Raw genomic sequence first — 18,139 nt, forward strand, 5'->3', positions numbered from 1 at the left:
CCTGGTTTGATTTCCAGCAGTGGGGTGGGTACGGGGGAAGGTTGGGTGAGACGTTTTTTAAAAGCCTTAAGTGAAAATCTAAAGGAAGCAAAGAATGAGAACAGTTTGGTATCTGAGGAGCCAGGTCCAGGCAGAGGGAGTAGGCAGTGCAAAGGCCCTAACAGGGGAATAGCAATGAGTTAGGTGTGGTAGAGGAAGAGAAAGGGGAGAGGCACTGCATCAGAGCAGTAAGGGCAGGGTCTTGTCCACATTTTGTAGGATTTTGTAACACAACCACTTTAGTGTACAAACGTACTATTTAAAATTTTATTCCACATCCTATGACAAGGAAAAATTGTTGCTAATAGAATAATTTTTAACTTCTAGTTCCCTGAAGTAGTGATATACTTTATGACATCTTTTCAGAAGAAGACTAAGGGTCTATTTAGTAACTCCAATTCTGATATTTCCTGTGCCTAGGCTAGAACAAAGGCACAGCAATGGCAGAGCAGATGTCGTCTATTAGTTTTCTCTGCAGGATTTCTTTTTTCATTTAAAGGAAAGTATAAGTCTGCTCAGGTGGACCTCCAGGTTGTGGGGGTTCTGTCCTCCCTGGGGGAACACACAGGAGAGTTATCTGCAGCGTCAAAGGGTACAAACTAGCTCAGATCCATGATTTGTTTCTAGCATAAATATGACATTTGGCGGGGGTTGGGGAGCCCAGACATCTGAGGGGAGGTGGAATATTAGCTGAGGGAACTAAGAAAACATGAAAAGCTGCTTGCCCATTTGCCCTTCACCCTGGGGTCCAGTTTCACTCATTCTGAGTGTAGCTCAAGGACCCGGTAAGGAAATGGGATGACTTCAGGGTGTCTACCTGCTTCTGGAACCAGGGAGGTAAAGGGTTAAGGTGGCAACAGAGCCTGTAGGTCAGGAGAATCTGAACTCTCTCCAAGACAAATCCTAGAGGGAGCAAGTTCTCTATTAGTCTGAAGTGTGGGGCACGAGAAGGTGGATAGCTCTAGCACAGCTCTGTTGAATATTCATATATCAAGCTTCCACAGACTAAATACACACACACAAAAACTTCCATTTTTCAAGTCCATATTCTTACTAGATTCAAGAATATTCACGAGTACTAACAGGTATCCAATATTTAAGTTGGATTCCCTCTTTAGTTGCAATACTTGAGCAAATACCAGCCTTTTCATTTCCTTATGTGTAAGTCAGAGGGAACTAGGTGGAACACAGAGTCCTTGAAGAGCCTAACCTCATACCTGATGTATAATCATACTTTTTTATTCTTGCTGTGCTGGAGATAGAACCCAGGACTTTGTGCAAGCTAGGCAAGTGCTGTACCACAGAACTAGTTCTCATATTAGGCTCTTAATGTTCTTGGTTTCCTTCTCTCATCCAAATAGAAAATATTAAATGGTCATCAAATGCTGTGGGTATACTTTAAATCAAATTTTAATGTGTGAACCAATCACCTGGGAGAATTAGGGTTCTGATTCCTGGAGTTGGGGTGGGGACAGGAATTGTCCCTTCTCAACAAGCTTCCAGGTTATGCCTAGTTGCTGACAGGAGTTCATTCTTTGAGTAGTAGGAATCTGACACAACTAAGTTCCATTACTTAACATAACCATCACACCAAAAGTTCTCAAAAGGGCTTCAAAGGGCTGGGGATTTGGGTCAGTGGCAGACCACTTGATTAGCATGTGTGAGGTCCTGGGTTCAATCCCTTGCACTACAAAAAAACCAAACAAACAAAAACCCCAAAAGGGATCCACAGACTTTCAACAATTAACCCTTCCACTTCAGCTTCATGCAGTCACCGAGCCTGCCAAGTGTCTAGCACTAGCAAGGCCAGGCCTAATGAATACATCCTCTAGTTGGTAAGATTCACAGCACCCTTCTACTCCAAGATCTTGCAATTCTGTCTCCACCTCTTTTGGCTTTTTGATCTTTCCTTTTGCCTCTGATGATAATTACCCTTTAATTAGCACCCACCACCAAGTCAGCAAAATAATTATAGTAATGCAGCCCACACCTCAGTCAGTGATCTTCAAAAGAAATGATAAAACAAGATCCTAAGCTGCTGATTTTTTAAAAAGACAAAAATGACCCAAATAAAACAGTCAGGTGGGTACCACCCACAGGTGGAGACACACACTTGTTAAAACTTCCCTTCACATGAGCTAAGGAAAGATTGTTTTATTTTGGAACAATTCAGAGAAAATATGGACATGGTATTAGGAAAACTGTAAATGTTAAAATATAATTTTGCATCCAGTCATGAAGAAGTAAAACAATTCAAGCACACTAAATACACACCTTAAATTCCTATTGTGAAGGGCTCAGAGTTTCTGATTTATTTATTTATTTTCTATGCCAGGGATCCAAACCAGGGACTTGCATATCAGGCAAGTATTCTACCACTGAGCTGTACCCCTAACCTGAACTAATTTTTTTTTTTTTTAAATTCAGAGTTTCCCATCTATATTGGAAGGCACTTGAAACTTCTGGGTGCATTCAAAACAATTTATTCATTTGTGGAGAGGGGGCAAGCTTTCACTGAAAGCAATCAGTAGTTTTCTAATTTCCCAGGTGGGTCTCCATTAACTGCCTACCAAAACATCAAGATTGTCAGGAGTTTGATGAATCATGCACCTCTCCTAGGGGGAAGTGTGGTACTCTTTAGAACGATTTCTCTCCGCTGAAGGCTAAAAACAAAAAACTTTTCAATTTTTTCAATTAGGTTATACGTTGACACGGAAAACAATTTATGTACAGCGAAAAATAAATACGTTCCATGATCCACCACCTTCCTTTTTCTCCAGAGGTAATCACTAGTTCATTTCTTTAAACTTTTTATTACGGAAAATTTCAGATACACACGTAGCGAGACTGGCATAACAATTGCATGTGTATGCATACCGCAGCGTCAACAATGAAAAACACCCCAACAGCTTTTTTATTCCTTCTCCCCCAGTTTTCATAGGTGCGTTCTAAAGTAAATCTCTTACCCTAGATTTCGTTTTATCTATCAATTCTTTTGTATATCTTTTTGAAAAAGCCATACTACCGTTATCACACCCAACAAGGTTAATGACAATTTTTTAACAACATCTAATATTCTGGGGGCCACTACTAATGGACGGGAGGAAGAAAGAGAGAGAGAACTCCAGAGCTGGGACTGGATGGGTTGCAGGGAGCGCAGGAAAGCGCCGGGCCAGAGTTGGCTCGCGAGCTGTCCGTGAGTGGCCCAGCGTCCGAAGCCTTCCGGCTCACGCCATCGTTACCTTCGCGGGGCTAGGTTCAGCCAGGCCTGGTCGAAGCAGCTCTGACTCGCAAGCTCCCCGCCTCCCGGGCGGCGGCCCCATCACGCCCGGCGCAGCTGCATTACCCACTGTCCCCAGACACCGTCGGGTCCCTGGAGGGGAAACGATTGACACAGCTGCCTGCACTGCGGCCCCGGCCCTCCCCCGCGACACCTGCATCTCCAGGCGGGGCCGGGAGCTGGAACTGACTTCCCAGCTAGGGCGGTTCAGGCCCGCAGCTACCGCTTTGCCCACCACCAGCTCCCGCGCGGGGATCTCAGCACCGCGTCCTCCCGAACCGGGACTACAACTCCCGTCGGGCTGTGCGGTCGAGCCAATGGCGGGCGGCGGAGCGTGCGGGGAGCGGCGCCTGCGCGGCGGTTTGAGTAAGCCGCCCCGCGATTGGCTGGGGTGTCGGGAGGCCGCGCGGGGCCTGTGGGAAGCGAAGTGACGGAGCGAGCGGCTGTTGGAGGAAGGAGGTGGGGGCCGGGAGCGCAAATGGCGTTGAGATGGTTCAGGGCCCTGTTCAAACTCCAGCGCTGACCATTCACCGGCGGAAGCGGCGGCGCAGGAGGCGGCGGCGGCCCAGCGGGGGCACGTAGCGGGCTCCGCACCGGCTCTAGCGGCAGCAGCCGGGGAGGCCTAGACCCAGGCGGCCGGCGGCGCTCGAGGCGGGGAGGGAAGTTGCGGGGCCGCCGCTCCTCCCCCCACTCTGCCGGGCTTCCTATTTACCGAAGCGGAGTCGCGGGTTGTGACGGTGGCGGAGCCCCTCACTTCTCCAGGCGCACCACCCGACCCTTTTTTTCCGCGCGGGGCTCCCGCGCCCGCCCGTGGGCCGTTGGGAGCGGGAGAGGCGGAGGCGGCCCGAGGCCAAAGCACCCGCCAGGCGCCGAGGGTAAGTGAGGTCTCGGGCGGCTGCTTAGGCCTGGAGCGAGCCGGGGAGGGTGGGGGAAGGCAAGGGTTTTGGAAGTCTCGCCGCCTTGCCCACCCGCCTCTGAGGAAGTTGGGCAGGGGACCAGCCTGAAGAACTCTTTTCCCCACCCTCTTTTATTTCCCTTCTGGATTCTTTTTCTGGTGGCTTCTGATTGACTTTTCTCCCCAAACCCGGTGTAGCGTATTGATTTCAGTCCCTGCTCATTCCCCGTCCTGTTCTCCGCCTCTGGACGCCACCAAGGCCTTGCACTACCCCGGGGATTCGGTAGCTGAGGCTTCCGGGGCCGCGGGAGCGACATCCCCCTTCCCGGGCGGTGGGGGTGGGGAGCAGAAAAGTTGCGTGACTGTCCAGCCGGAGGGGCCGCCTCTCCCACAGTCTCCTGGTGCACCCGCCGCCCCAGGTGAGGATATCTGCGTGGGTCTGTTTGCTCCTTCTACTTTCCTTCCTTCCTGGGAGCCCCTAAAGCCATTGGGGACCGGGAAGGTGCTAGATTAGAATGGGGGATAAGCGTGAGGACTTTTTTGTTTTTAAATCCCGGCACACTTTCCCTCAACATTCGACCTGGTTTTGGATTGAGGCAAAGGCCTGAAGATTGAAAACGCGTAGTCGTGAATCTTTGCTACTTAGTTAGGACAGCTTTGGGGGGTTTGAAGCCTGAGCGAGATAGCCGGTTTGTTTGAAATAACATCTTAAATATGATGTCAAACATGTCTGCGCACTTATTTTTTAATTTGTACGTGCTTTATGCCTAGGTAAAGCCCTCACGGTAGTCTCCTTTTTTAAAAAGGCATTTTATGATAGAAAATGATAAAGGCAATTAAAAGTAGGGAGTATTATATAATTAATTCCCATGTGCTCATATCGCTTGGAGCATTAAACTCATCCAAATTTGTCTACTCTACGCACACTTCCCATTTCTTTAATGTTGGAATATCACTTGTTATTTTTCTCAATATTTCAGTATGTATTTGTGAAAGACATGGACTCAAAAAAACAACTGCAGTTTTCGTATACTTAATTAACTTGTATCATATCTTTATCTGCAGACTTTAAACTTTCAACAGTGAGTGCTTTGTGTTTTAGGACCATTTTTACAATGAGTTTTTCTGATGTTGGTCTAAAGGTACTCAAGTCTGGATTTTTGGTTTGGCCTTTAGTCAGCATTTTTAGATGATTACCACATAAGTGTATCCAAAACATTCCAGCTTTGCTGGTGTTTATGTAAATGTAGGTCTGCAGATCACAGCTTTACATCCTTGAAGAATTGAAATGACTTTATTTTGTTGTCTTTGGTAGCTGCCCAATAGACTTAGTTTTTTTAAATAGACTATACTAAGAAAGTAAAACTTATTAGAGTTAAATTTACATTAGAGGGGAAAGTAGATTTCCCTTAGGAAAACGATTTTCTTTTAGCACAGATGCGTATAATGACTAAATTGTTATTTTGTCAAATTAGAATTGGCTTCTTACCAAGAATGGGGGGATCCTCTAAGGAATATATATTAAGCTAAGTTGTACAGTAATTGTCTTATAAGAATTTCAGTTAATAAAGGAAAAATACTAAAAGATCAAAGTATATTCAGAAGTATAGGTAAAATATAATATCCATTGTTTTAGGCTTCCAAATAATGAAGATTTTTCAAGCCCCTAAGCAGTTCACTTTTTTCCTAGTTAGCAGTTGGTATATTAATATTTAAACTGTAGACAGTGTTAAGAAATGGATGAGAATTGATTGTGCTTAAAAATAAGTCTGTAACTCATCTTTTAAAATGGTTTACTTTTTTAAGCATTTGGAAATTTTTTGAATTTTTTTGGTCATAGTGCCCTATTATTATGTAGGTAAATTAGGTGAATTTATCTGTCATTTATAAATAAGAGAAATTAAAGGTTGTATGTTGCTATTTCTGTAATAATTCATGGGGCAGTGTAATATGCTGGAGTTCTTCAGCTCCAAAAAATGTCACTTAGCAAATGAGCACAACACTGTAGGGACAAGGAAGATAGAATAAGGATGGTTTTTTGCTCTTAAGGGAAATGACCATTTAAGTAGTATCTTTTAAGTCACAGCCCAGATTGCTTTAGATCAAGAATCTGAATCTTCAAGGTTGGGTTCAAAGCTGGAGGTTGTAAATACAAGGGTAAATAGCCCATTTTTCTGATCTTTTTTCTCATATGATGAGTGCTGTGAAATTTCAAAGAACTAGATTTAGTCCTCTTACAACATTTGAGACACTGAAAAAAATTTAACATTTTGTGTTTAAGAATTTTATATTAGAGATAATAACCCTATTCATATAGTTTTTAAGGTAAAAATGAAGTTCTTGAGAACAGTTGTTGATTCACTTGGAACTTGAAAAAGTGTTTCACTGTAAGTTGGTTTCTATGGATGCTGTATTGTAAAGTTGGTTAGTCCTGGTGTTTTTTACGTTGTAAATCACATGAATACTCATTGTTTAAAAAAAAAAAAAAAAAAAAAAAAAGAACAAACTGCCATGAAGCATATATAAAAGTGAAAAGTGTGCTCTTTTTTCCCTTATTTAGTTAACCATTTTTAAAGAGTTGTGTGCTGAATGTTGGAAAATCATGCAGGAGAATTCATAGGTTCTTATTTTTCATATCCAGTGTTTGATACTTGTTGAATATTTAGTGATTATACATTTTCTTAATTTTTTTTTCCCACAGGAATATGAAACAGGTGTCAAAATGACGTCCAGATTTGGGAAAACTTACAGTAGGAAAGGAGGCAATGGCAGTTCAAAATTTGATGAAGTCTTTTCCAACAAACGGACCACCCTTAGCACAAAATGGGGAGAGACCACGTTTATGGCTAAATTAGGGCAGAAAAGACCCAATTTCAAACCAGATATCCAAGAAATTCCGAAGAAACCGAAAATAGAAGAAGAAAATACTGGAGATCCTTTTGGATTTGATAGTGATGATGAATCTCTACCAGTTTCTTCCAAGAATTTAGCCCAGGGTAAGGTTTCCTCTTACTCAGAATCTAGTGAAGCTGCTCAGCTGGAAGAAGTCACTTCAGTACTTGAAGCTAATAGCAAAATTAGTCATGTGGTGGGTGAAGACAGTGTTGTGTCTGATAAATGCTTACCTTTGGAGGATACTTTACTTGGGAAAGAAAAGAGCACAAACAGAAACCCAGAAGATGATGCAAGCAAAAGTAGCTGTGCTAAATTAATGACTTCTGGTAAGTTTTTATTTTCTTCAATGAAGAACCAAGAGAGCTTTTTGCAAGCCATTTATTTAAATGATTTGAATTGTAAAGTGTTGTGTATCACTTGGGTTTTCTTTCGTATTAAGATTAATGGGGGCTCAATAATTTTCTCAATGATTTAAGAACTTTAATCAGGTTGATATTTTACTTACACAACTTGAATGTATATATATTTATTTTACTTTTTATGATACTGGAAATTGATCCTGGAGCACTTTATCACTGAATTACTACCACAGCCCTTTTTACTTTTTATTTTGAGACAGCTTTTGCTAAGTTGCTGAGATCTTACTAAATTATTAAGACTGGCTTTGTGATCCTTCTCCCTCAGTCCTCTGATTAGCTGTGATTACAGGTGTGCACCACCGTGCCTAGCATATTAATATTTTTAGACTTATTATTCAGAGTATATTTTGTGAATAGTCTTTCATAAATCTCTAAACTCAGTTCCACTTCCAGTGGAAACATCTCTTTTGGTTGTGTTAGGATTACATAATAACTCATTTTTTTATTACAGAGGATTTGAATGATTAATGATAATGACAATGAGATGAGGATTAGTTAGGAATGTTAGACTTTTCCTCTAGGACCAGTTCTGAAAGGTTAACTCCTTAATCTTTGAGTAGAGACATTGAAGAATTGAACTTTATTGCAAATTGAGATTAGAGTCTGGGGCCAGTAGCAACTGTATTAATATATTTTAATTTACAAGATTGGTTGTATTTAAAAAATGTTAATATATACTTACAGCATATAATGTTGTCTCAGTGTATTTTGTCAGTTATATTCCTACTCATTTCTGTAAGGAATTTGGGGCTCAAAATATAAATGATAAAGGGTCAGTTAGCTGGAAGAAGAGCTAAGATTGAAGGTGGCAGGAGTAAGTTGGGGTGGAGGGAGAGTGTGAGCACCCATTTAGCAATAGAGTAAGAATAGTTAATGTAAACTGGGTGAGGTAGCACATGCCTGTAAGCCCAGCAACTCAGGAGGCTGAGGCAGGAGGATTGCAAGTTAAAAGCCATCCTCAGCAACTTAGACCCTAAGCAACTTAGCAAGACCCTGTCTCAAAATGAATAAAAAGGGCTGGGGCTGTGGCTCAGTGGTAAGTGCCTGGGTTCATTTCCTGGTACCCCCCCCCCCCAAAAAAAAAAAAAAAAAAAAAAAAGCCACTATAGTTGGAAATGGAACTTAGTTCTAGAACTTTTGGCAAAGTTTAGTGATAATGGAAGGTTATATGGATCTCATAATTTCAAAGGCTATAAAGACAAAACTTTCAAGTACTGAGTTCCTAAAAGGAATTTGTCCTTTGGAGGTCTAAGGTAAGGCCCATCAAACAGTATAATGGTGTGTGCCTTGCATAGTTTTAGTAAAAATGCTGATTATTTTTTCACTCATTTTCTCTCCATTAGATGAGAGAGGGTGAGTCAGCTTCATTCCCTCAATTCCCAGAATCCTAGGTTAATTCTGATTTGGCCATCCTTACTGCTTTGCCCACATTTCTCCTGTTAAGTTTAACGAAAGTTAAACTTGAGTTTTCATTATAAAACAGCATAAAAACAGTTTCTAGATCAGTTCCTAAAACTATAATTGTAGAACTTTTGAGCTAAATTTGTGTGTGTGTGTGTGTGTGTGTGTGAGAGAGAGAGAGACAGACAGACAGACAGAGACAGAGATTGATTGAGAGATTGAGATTAGGGATTGAACCCAGGGTTTCATACATGGTGGTGGTGGGGGAGATAGAGAGATAGAGATAGATATTGTTACTAGGAATTGAACCCAGGGTTTCATACATCATAGGCAAGTTCTATATCACTTACATACCCAGCCCTTTTTAAATTTTATTCTGAGACAGGGTTTTGCTAAGTTTCCCAGGCTGACCTCGAACTTGAGATGCTCCTGCTTCAGCTTCCCCAGTACCTGGGATTACATATGTGTACCACCAACATCTGGCTTAAAATGAATTTGTCTCCCCTTTTCTCATTTTATAGATGAGACTCAAAGTGAGTATCCAAGATTGGCTAGTGGCAGAATTGGAATGATATTTATTGCTTTTTTTTTTTTTAAACATGTTATTAAGCACCTACTGTTTGTCAAACCGGTGTACTGGGCTCTGAGAGTGCTATTCATTTTGAGTTATACAGTGTTCTTATTGCCATTTCTTGCTGTTGCCAGATAGTTAATCCACAGAGTGGGGCATGTAGGTTAGAGGAAGAAAGAGTGAAGTTGGGCAAATGGTGGAAGTGGTCATGGAAGGCTGAATATTGCTGTCTTTTGGATAATGGGGCACCATTGTTAGGCTGGGGCCCTGGTGGCAGAGGGTACTACTAATAAGAATGAATGTAAGAGAGGGGGGAACAAGAATTTGGCAGTTGAGTATTTCAATCAGCAATTGATTATGTGTCTTTGCTGAGAATGTCTTTATATTTGTCCAAACTGCTGTTGCTAGTTGGTTGGTGGGAACTGAAAGCAGTTTTCTATGAGATAATAGCTTCTCAGTCTATATAGCTAAATTGTAATTCTGATGCCAATACTGTGGACTGACCTTGAATCTAAACTTAAATATAATGGGTTTGTGAGGAGAAAATATATACTAAAATACAAATAAATAGATGTTTAAGAACATCTTTCTTCTTCACAAAGGCACCCTTATTGGAAAGGGAATAGTTGTAGCCCTATAAATATATATATATATATATATATATATTTTTTTTTTTTTTTTTTTTTCCCCTTTTCTTTCTCTTCTCCCTTCATTGTCCAGAGCGCCAACAACCCTGGTAGCCTCCTGTAGAAAAAGAAGCAAACTTTGATGGAGTACTTTTAATTTTCATAGTGGTCTCATCTTATCCCTAATATGTGCAAGTCATTTGTTCGTAGGAACTGCTTATAAGTTCATATATTTGTAAATTGGTTCTATAGTTTTGAGAATGCTGTTGTATTTTATATTTTTGGTGCTGAAAACCTTGGGTGCTTTTGTACTATATTATCCCCCTTTTCTTTACCTCCTTCCACCAAATTTTTACTTGGTCTAGATTCTAGATTTTGTCTGTCAGGTTGTCATTGCTTCTACTCTTGACTCAGAAAGTCTTGTGCTTTTAGTTAAGTTTAAGAGCCTGAACCTAAGTTTTTGATCGGGGGTCTATAAATCTCATGTGGTTGCTAACTTTTTTTTTTTTTAAATTGGGTGAGGACTGGGGATTGAGCTCTACTGTTGAGCTCAGTTTTGAAATTGAGCTTTTTAAAATTTTGAAACAGATTTTCTCTAAATAACTGAGGCTGACCTTGAGCTTGCACTCCTCCTGGAGTTCCTGGTATTATGTGTGTACATCCGCATGCCCATCATCCTAATCGTTTTTGAATTAGGCACCATTCTGAGAATGATAGTTTGAACACTTTCTTTAGATATTCAGATCGCAAATCTTAGCAGTCTTTTGCAGGTTTAGGCATTTTATTTAAGAACTTATTGGAAATTTTATCAACAACTTGTTCAAAGTACACAGGTTATGTTTCATAGTATCTGGAATGTTCCCACACCTTTTTTCTGTGTGTGTGTGTGTGTGTATGTTCCATAAAATTATATAACACCAATGAAAAGGGCTTGTTTAGTTTAGAATTATTTTTGTTTTTCCTCCTGTCATTGCATTTTCAAGTACATCTTTTTCTTTATAGGGGAATATGTGATTAATTTATTTATACTTTTAAAATTCTTTGTTCTAGTACTTTTGAAACTTGTAAATTTGAAGAGGAAACTTAGGAAAGGGTTGTCATAAAGCATAATAGTTGCCATTTTCCAAACAGGTGCTTCTTGGGTAAGGGACCCAGCACCAAGATTATAAACTATGTATGAGTATTCCAGAGAAGGGTCAAGTTGCTCAGATGTCCTAATCTTTTTAAAAACAGCAATAAGAAAACTTTTATTATAAAATGTTCAGGTACATGAAAATAAAATAATCTCATGTACTCAGTTATCTAACTCTAGCAGTTGTCAGGATAGGGCAAATCTTATTTAATCTGTAATGAACACCACTGTCCACCTTCTGTCTATCTATCTATCTATCCCTGATGATGATGACGACTCTCCCCGCCCCCCAACTCCAGGACCGGTAATTGAACCCAAGGCCTTGCTCAGGCTAGGTGAGCGCTCTACCACTGACCTACATCCTCAGCTTTCACTGAATTATTTTAAAGCAAACACTTCTGTATCTGATCTCTAATTTTAAAAGCAAAACATTCTGATTATAGTTGCTTTTGAAGCCAGTGAGTTGTTAGTCAGATGTACCACTTAAAACTGACTGTTAGAGGCAGGCTGGTGGTGCAAGCCTGTGGTCCAGGTGACTGGGTCTCCAGAATTGCAGCTTTGAGGTCAGCATCAGCAACTTAGTGAAACCGTATATCAAAAATAAAAACGCTGGGGATGTAGCTCAGTGGTAAAGTGCCTGTGGGTTCAGTCCCCAGAACTAATAAATAAATAAAAAAATTTTAAAAAATTACAAATAGTTGTTAACAGGAACTACAGTTAACTCTTCTAAGAGATCTGCAGGTATTTTTTAAAGTTTGGAATACAGAGCTGTGTATATTAGAGGTAAAAGAAGGCTTCCCTTCCCTTTTATGTGAGGCTACTTACATTTTCCATCTTTGTTAGTCTGAATCTAGAATAAAGTGTGCAGAGACTTATATTTCTGCCTGGCACACTTTCTTTGCCAGCCAGCTGGGATTCAGTCTACATATCCTGCCAAATACTGAGATAACTATGGCATAGGCTTTTAATTTGCATGACTGGTTTTGTAGCCAGTAATTTTTTTCCATTTGCTTAAAACTGTACTGAGTATTTGTGTTTGAGGAATAATATTGTCAGGAAATTATGCATTTTGATTTTTAGAACTGAAGGTGAGTTTTTAGAAAGGAACATGAATTGTTGTATTCCTAAAAGTTTAAAGTAGGACAGGAACTTGTGACCTGAGATGAGATTGTTGTCTACTCATTGGACAAAGTGTAGATGATTAATGAGAATTTTGAAAAAATATTACAACTATAGTTTGAGAAAGAGTAACTTGGCTATAGATATTAAATGTGTTTCTTGTACTGAATATATTTGAAGGCATACCTAAAATCAACTTCTTTTAAAAAAAGTAAGAAACGTATTATTTCTTCTGTTCCTACTTTGTACCACACCTTTTTTTTTTTTTGTCAGTTTATCCTTAATCACAACCAAGAGACAGTCTTTATTCCAATTATATAGAGGGTAATGCATAGTTTGAAGTTGGATAAGTTGAACTAAATGGAAGATCTGTGAAACATCTAAAGTGTTCTTTTCATACAGTGCTGCTGTATAAGAATGAACTTAATTTTGCTATAGGCAAAGCCATATATTTTTAAAAAGTCTATCACCATAAGGTCTCATTATTGAAAATTTTTTCCTCTTCCCCTTTTTGTAGTACCGTGTTGGAAGTCCAACCCAGGGCCTCACACATGGTGGGCAAGCACTCTTCCATTCATCCCCAACACTTTAAAAAATTTTTATTTTGAAACAGATTCTTGCTAAACTGCCCAGGCTGGCCTCAAACTTGGCAATCCTTCTGCCTTAACCTTTCTAGTAGCTGATAGTATAGGTATGCACTATGCACCTGACTGCAAAACATTTTTTTTTTTTTTTTTTGGTACTAGGGATTGAACCCAGGGGTGTTCTACCACTGAGTTACATTACCAGTCCTATTTATTTTTTATTTTGAGACAGATCTGCTGAGATGGATCTTAGATAAGAAGTCTTATGGATATGATAATTGTGAAATTTAATATATCAATGTTATTTGAAACTATTGGATTAGATGAGATCATTAGGGAAGAGTATAAGAGAAAAAAGTACTAGGACTGATAGTGAAGAATGTGCAGTACTTAATAGGGAAAAAGGAAGAAACTAGAAAAGGAGATTAAATAGCAGCCCTAGAGCTGTTGAAGGGAAATCTAGCAGCAGATATGTTATAGAAGTCAGCAGAATAGTATTTCATGAAAGGATCAACTGAATCCAATTGAATGGCTGCAAACTCAACTAAAATGAGGATTGCGAAATAGGCATTGGATTTACAGCTTGGTTGGAGTGGTCTGAGGAGTGAGAAAATGAGTGCAGCAAATGTATATAATTTGATAAAAGATTTTTGAAAGGAAGGGAAAAAATGCAGATTGAGGGATATAAGAGGTTGTTCCTAGAAGATTTGGATGCATGGGCTTTGAAGCATGGGAGCCAAAGCACAGGGAAGAAGGGTCTTGGGAGAAGGGATGCTCTATTTCCTGAACAGGAGGAAGAATGGTTAAAAAGGTAAGTATGGTTGGGGGATGGAAAATAAGATGATTTATGGTTGAAAGCTTTTTTGTTTTGTTTTTCATATAGAGAGGTTTTTCTGAAAGGGAGAAAGAAAGAAAAGCAGGTTAACTTGGGGCCTGAGGAAAACCGGAAGAGTATTCAGAAAGATGTTTCCTAAAGTAAGAGAATGAGAAAGTAGGATTTCTGAATATTATTGAGACTGTAGTTGAATCAGTAACACTAAAAACTCATGGTCATTAGTTTATCCATTCTGTGAATTTGTTCCCCACCACCCCGCCTTTTGCAGGGGGGCAGTACTAGGGCTTGAACCCAGGGGTGCTGTACTACATCCTCAGCCCCTTTAATTTTTTTATTTTGAGACAGGGTCTTGCTAAATTGCCCAGACTGGCCTTGAACGTGCAAGCTTCCTGCCTCAGCCTTCCAGGTCACTGGGATTATAGGTGTGCACCACCATGCCCAGCTTGGGTTACTGATATTAAGAAGATTAGACAACTAGTTAGGTGGCACAAGCCTCAAAAGAAGGGACTTTTGCTGGATGAGATGGGAGCATGCCTGTAATCCCAGCTATGGGTGAGACTGAGGCAAGAGGATTGCAAGTTCAACAAGGTATAAAAAAATGAAAAGACTTGGAGGTGTAGTTCAGCAGTAAAGCATCCTTGGGTTCAATCCCCAGTACCAAAAAAAGGAGGGCTTTTATAATGGGGTGAAGAAGTGGTATTCTATAAAGTGGCTCTTAGCGAGTCAGTATTCCAGTGACCTCAAACCTTACTTTGAGGTAGTAGAGAGGGCTGCAGGATAATAGGTACCTTAGTCATCAGCAGGGCAATGAAGTAGTAGAAAAGTGAACCTCAGGTGTATGTATGCTGGGGTATGCTGATCACTGAGCCCTAGGAACATGTGTGGGTGGGTGGTGGTGTTAGTGGGTTGGATTAGAGTAGGAAAGAAAGACACATTATACATATGTACAGGAGGAGGTAGGTGACAAACTATTTATAGTTTAGATCATGACCCAGAAAAACTCATTAAAGTTATGGTAGCTTTAGCACCAATTTTCCTGAAGCAGTAGTTACTAGCTTTCTTTGTTCACACATTAGTTACAACATTTAAAAAACTTTATCTCGCTAGGTATGGTGGTGCACGCCATAATCCCAGCTGTTGCAGAGGTTGAGGTGGAGGATCACAGTTTTGAGGCTAACATGGGCAATTTAGTGAGACCCTGTCTCAAAAAATCAAATGGGCTATGGATGTAGCTCTGTGGTAGGACACCTGGCTAGCAAGTGTGAGGCCCTGGGGTCAGTCCCCAGCATAGCCAAAACTAAATAAAGTCTGGAGATGTAACTCAGTGATAGAGCATTCCTGAATTCAATCTCTGATACCATCCAAAACAGACAAAAAAACCCCTCTTGCCCCTTCACTTTATGCTTTCTGCTCATAATTTTAATATTTGCATCTTTTGTCAGTCCAGGTCCTAACTGGAAACAGATGGCCTGCCCAAATTGGATAGTCTGAGGAGGGTTTATTTATAAAGGTGTTATTTACAAAGGTGTGGGAGGAATGTAGGGAAATCACAAGGAATGGGGCCCTCACCTTGATTCATCACAGTGATTCTATTATTAAGACCCCAAAGGACAAACAGTTACCTGAGCTATTCAGAGAAGACTACCTTAGGAGGAGCAGCAGTTTGTTGAGGGCCTGGAGAAATAAAATATGGGAACCTTTCCTTCTACTTTGGTCCTTTTGTGGCTCCTCATGACTAGAACCTAGTGGAAGCCTGAAATTAAATCATTATTTTTTTTGAAATGGGATACACTATTTATTGTCCAAGATGGCCTTAAACTCCTGAGCTCAAGAATCCTACCTTAGCCTCTCAGATATCTGGAACATGTTTGCCTTCTGGGGCAGAGACCAGAGTGGAGAATGAATCTGGAAGGACAAGTGGAAGATGCCGGATATATCTAAAGTTGTATGAAAATGTTTAGTTATGTAATCACTGTGCCACCACCAAGTTATAGAAAATTTCTGTCACCTTCAAAAGTTTCTTAGGGGTGGGAGATATAGCTTTGTAATAGAGCATTTGCCTAGCATTGTGATAGGTCCTGGTTTTGATCCCCAGCACTACAAATAACAATAATGACAATGATAATGTTGTGCTCCATATGGTTGGTTCTTCTCCAGCCACTGACATCTCCTGGTCTGTTTTCTGTCCCCGAAGCTGTGTCTTTGCCGAATGTTGTATTATGCTTGGGATCATATAGTATGTATGGCCTATCATACATACATACCATGTGTATGTATGAAAGTCTTGTCGTCTTTCATTTAGTAGAATGCTTTGAGAAATACATGTTGTATGTATTAGTTTATTCTTTTTTCTTGTTGAGTAGTATTTTCTTGTATGTACCACAGTATATTCAATAGTTAAGATGTTGAGGTGGTTTACAGTTTTTTTTTTGTTGTTGTTGTTTAAATATAAATTTATTTATTTTTTTATTGTAAACAAATGGGATACATGTTGTTTCTCTGTTTGTACATGGCGTAAAGGTATACCATTTGTGTGGTTTACAGTTTTTGACAGTTATTCATGAAGCTGCCATAAACATTCACATTTAGTTTTTGTGTCTTCATTTGTCATAGGCATATTCCTAGGTGGGCAATTGCTCATCCTGAAAATATTCCTCTTAAATTTAAATGCAAACAGTATAATTTTCTGCTTAAATATACATGTGTTTTCTTGTTTTAAAAAACATTTTTTTAGCTGTAGCTGAACACAATACCTTTGTTTTTATTTATTTTTTATTTTTATGTGGTGCTGAGGATTGAACCCAGTGCCTCACACACACTAGGTAAGTGCTTTACTACTGAGCTACAAACCCAGCCCATATACATGTACTTTCTTTGCTTTTGTGTGTGTGTGTGTGTGTGTGTGTGTGACTGAAGATTGACTCTGGGGCCTTGTACATGCCAGGCAGGTGCTCTACCACTGAGCTACAACCCAGTCCTAATTTCCTATAAATATTGGTACTTCAGAACTAATGTGCAATTTAGGTGTAGTAGTCCTCTCTTATCCTCAGGAGATAAATTCCAAGAGTCTCAGTGGATATCTAAAACTTTCCACCAAATCCAATGTTTTTTTCCTTTACATACATATCTAGGATAAAGTTTATCACGGTAAGAGAAACAATAATAAAGTAGAACACTTAAACTATAATATAGTTTGTAAATGTGGCCTTTTTTATAGTGCTGTGCTTAACATTCTTGTGATGGTGTGAGATGATACAGTGCATATGTGATAAGATGAATTGAGGCATTCTAAAGTAGGATTTGAATACAGGCACTGCTATATATATGCCCACACTTGATCTGATAACCAGGATTGTTAATCTGATAATGGGTTGGGTAGGGAGGGGAGTGAGATGGCAGAGTACATACATTGTAGATGTACTGAGTGAAGGGATGATTCATGTCCTGGCAGGATGGCATGGGATTTCGTCAGGATTTTCTTGAGTGGTGTGCAGTTTACAACTGAAAAATTTCTATTTCTGGAAATTTTCACTTAATATTCTTGGATCATGGGTGATTTTCTTTTTTTTTCTTTTATGAGTGTGTGTGTTGGTACTGGAAATTGAACCAAGGGCCTTGTGCATGCTGGTCATGTTCTCTATACTAAGCTACATCCCCAGCCCCAGTAGTTGCTTCTTTAAACTTTTAAAGTAAAACCATAAAACCACACAAAACCTGTTTAGTTTAATGGATAAGAGCATCACTTATAACCACCACCCAGTTAAGAAAAGAATTGAGTTGGCCATTCCAAAACTCATGTGTCCTTTTCCCCCTTCCTTACTTTCAGACTAACTGCTGTCTTGTCTTTCTATCATAATCACTTTTTTTATTTTAATTTTTTTGTTTGTTTTTTTTTAATTTTGAGAGAGGTTCTCCCTAAATTGCTTATGAAATTAGTTGCTGAGGCTGACTTGGAATTTGTTTCTCCTGCCTCAGTCTCCCAAGCTCTTGGGATTATAGGCATGTGCCACCATGCCCAGCTCATAAATTGCTCTTGTTTGCAAATGTCATAATTACTTGCTATTCACTTTCTTTAAAAACATACAAGAACAAGCCCATCTTTAATAGCCAGAAGATGTACAATGCTTCATGATTCATTCTTTTATTTTGGGAGGGCGGTTGCTGAGGATTGAACCCAGGGGTGCTCTACTAGTGAGCTATGTCCCCAACCTTTTTATTTATTTATTTATTTTGAGACAGGGTCTTGCTAAGTTTCCTCCCCTGGTCTTCAACTTGTGACCCTCCTGCCTCAGCCTCAAGTGGATGGGATTATAGTCATTCATCACCATGCTCAGCTCTACATT

At 39.9% G+C, this 18,139-nt stretch overlaps 1 protein-coding gene across 4 annotated transcripts in view; it reads left to right on the plus strand.

The window, feature by feature from the left end:
• The first annotated feature begins 3,727 nt into the window (after positions 1–3,727).
• Positions 3,728–18,139, plus strand: part of WAPL (WAPL cohesin release factor) — an 88,022-nt gene continuing 73,610 nt past the window's right edge. For 2 of the 4 annotated variants that reach the window (XM_079138190.1, XM_079138192.1), the window contains exons 1-2: positions 3,729–4,194; positions 6,916–7,435. In XM_079138190.1, the coding sequence (XP_078994316.1) occupies positions 6,937–7,435 (499 nt within the window). In that variant the 5' untranslated portion in view covers positions 3,729–4,194; positions 6,916–6,936. Of the gene's footprint in view, positions 4,195–4,236; positions 4,634–6,915; positions 7,436–18,139 lie in introns of those variants that run through there. The other 2 variants (XM_079138193.1, XM_079138191.1) reach the window with 2 other exon arrangements.

The sequence above is a fragment of the Sciurus vulgaris genome (assembly GCF_902686455.1).
Source record: "Sciurus vulgaris genome assembly, chromosome: 4".
NCBI classification, from domain to species: domain Eukaryota; kingdom Metazoa; phylum Chordata; class Mammalia; order Rodentia; family Sciuridae; genus Sciurus; species Sciurus vulgaris.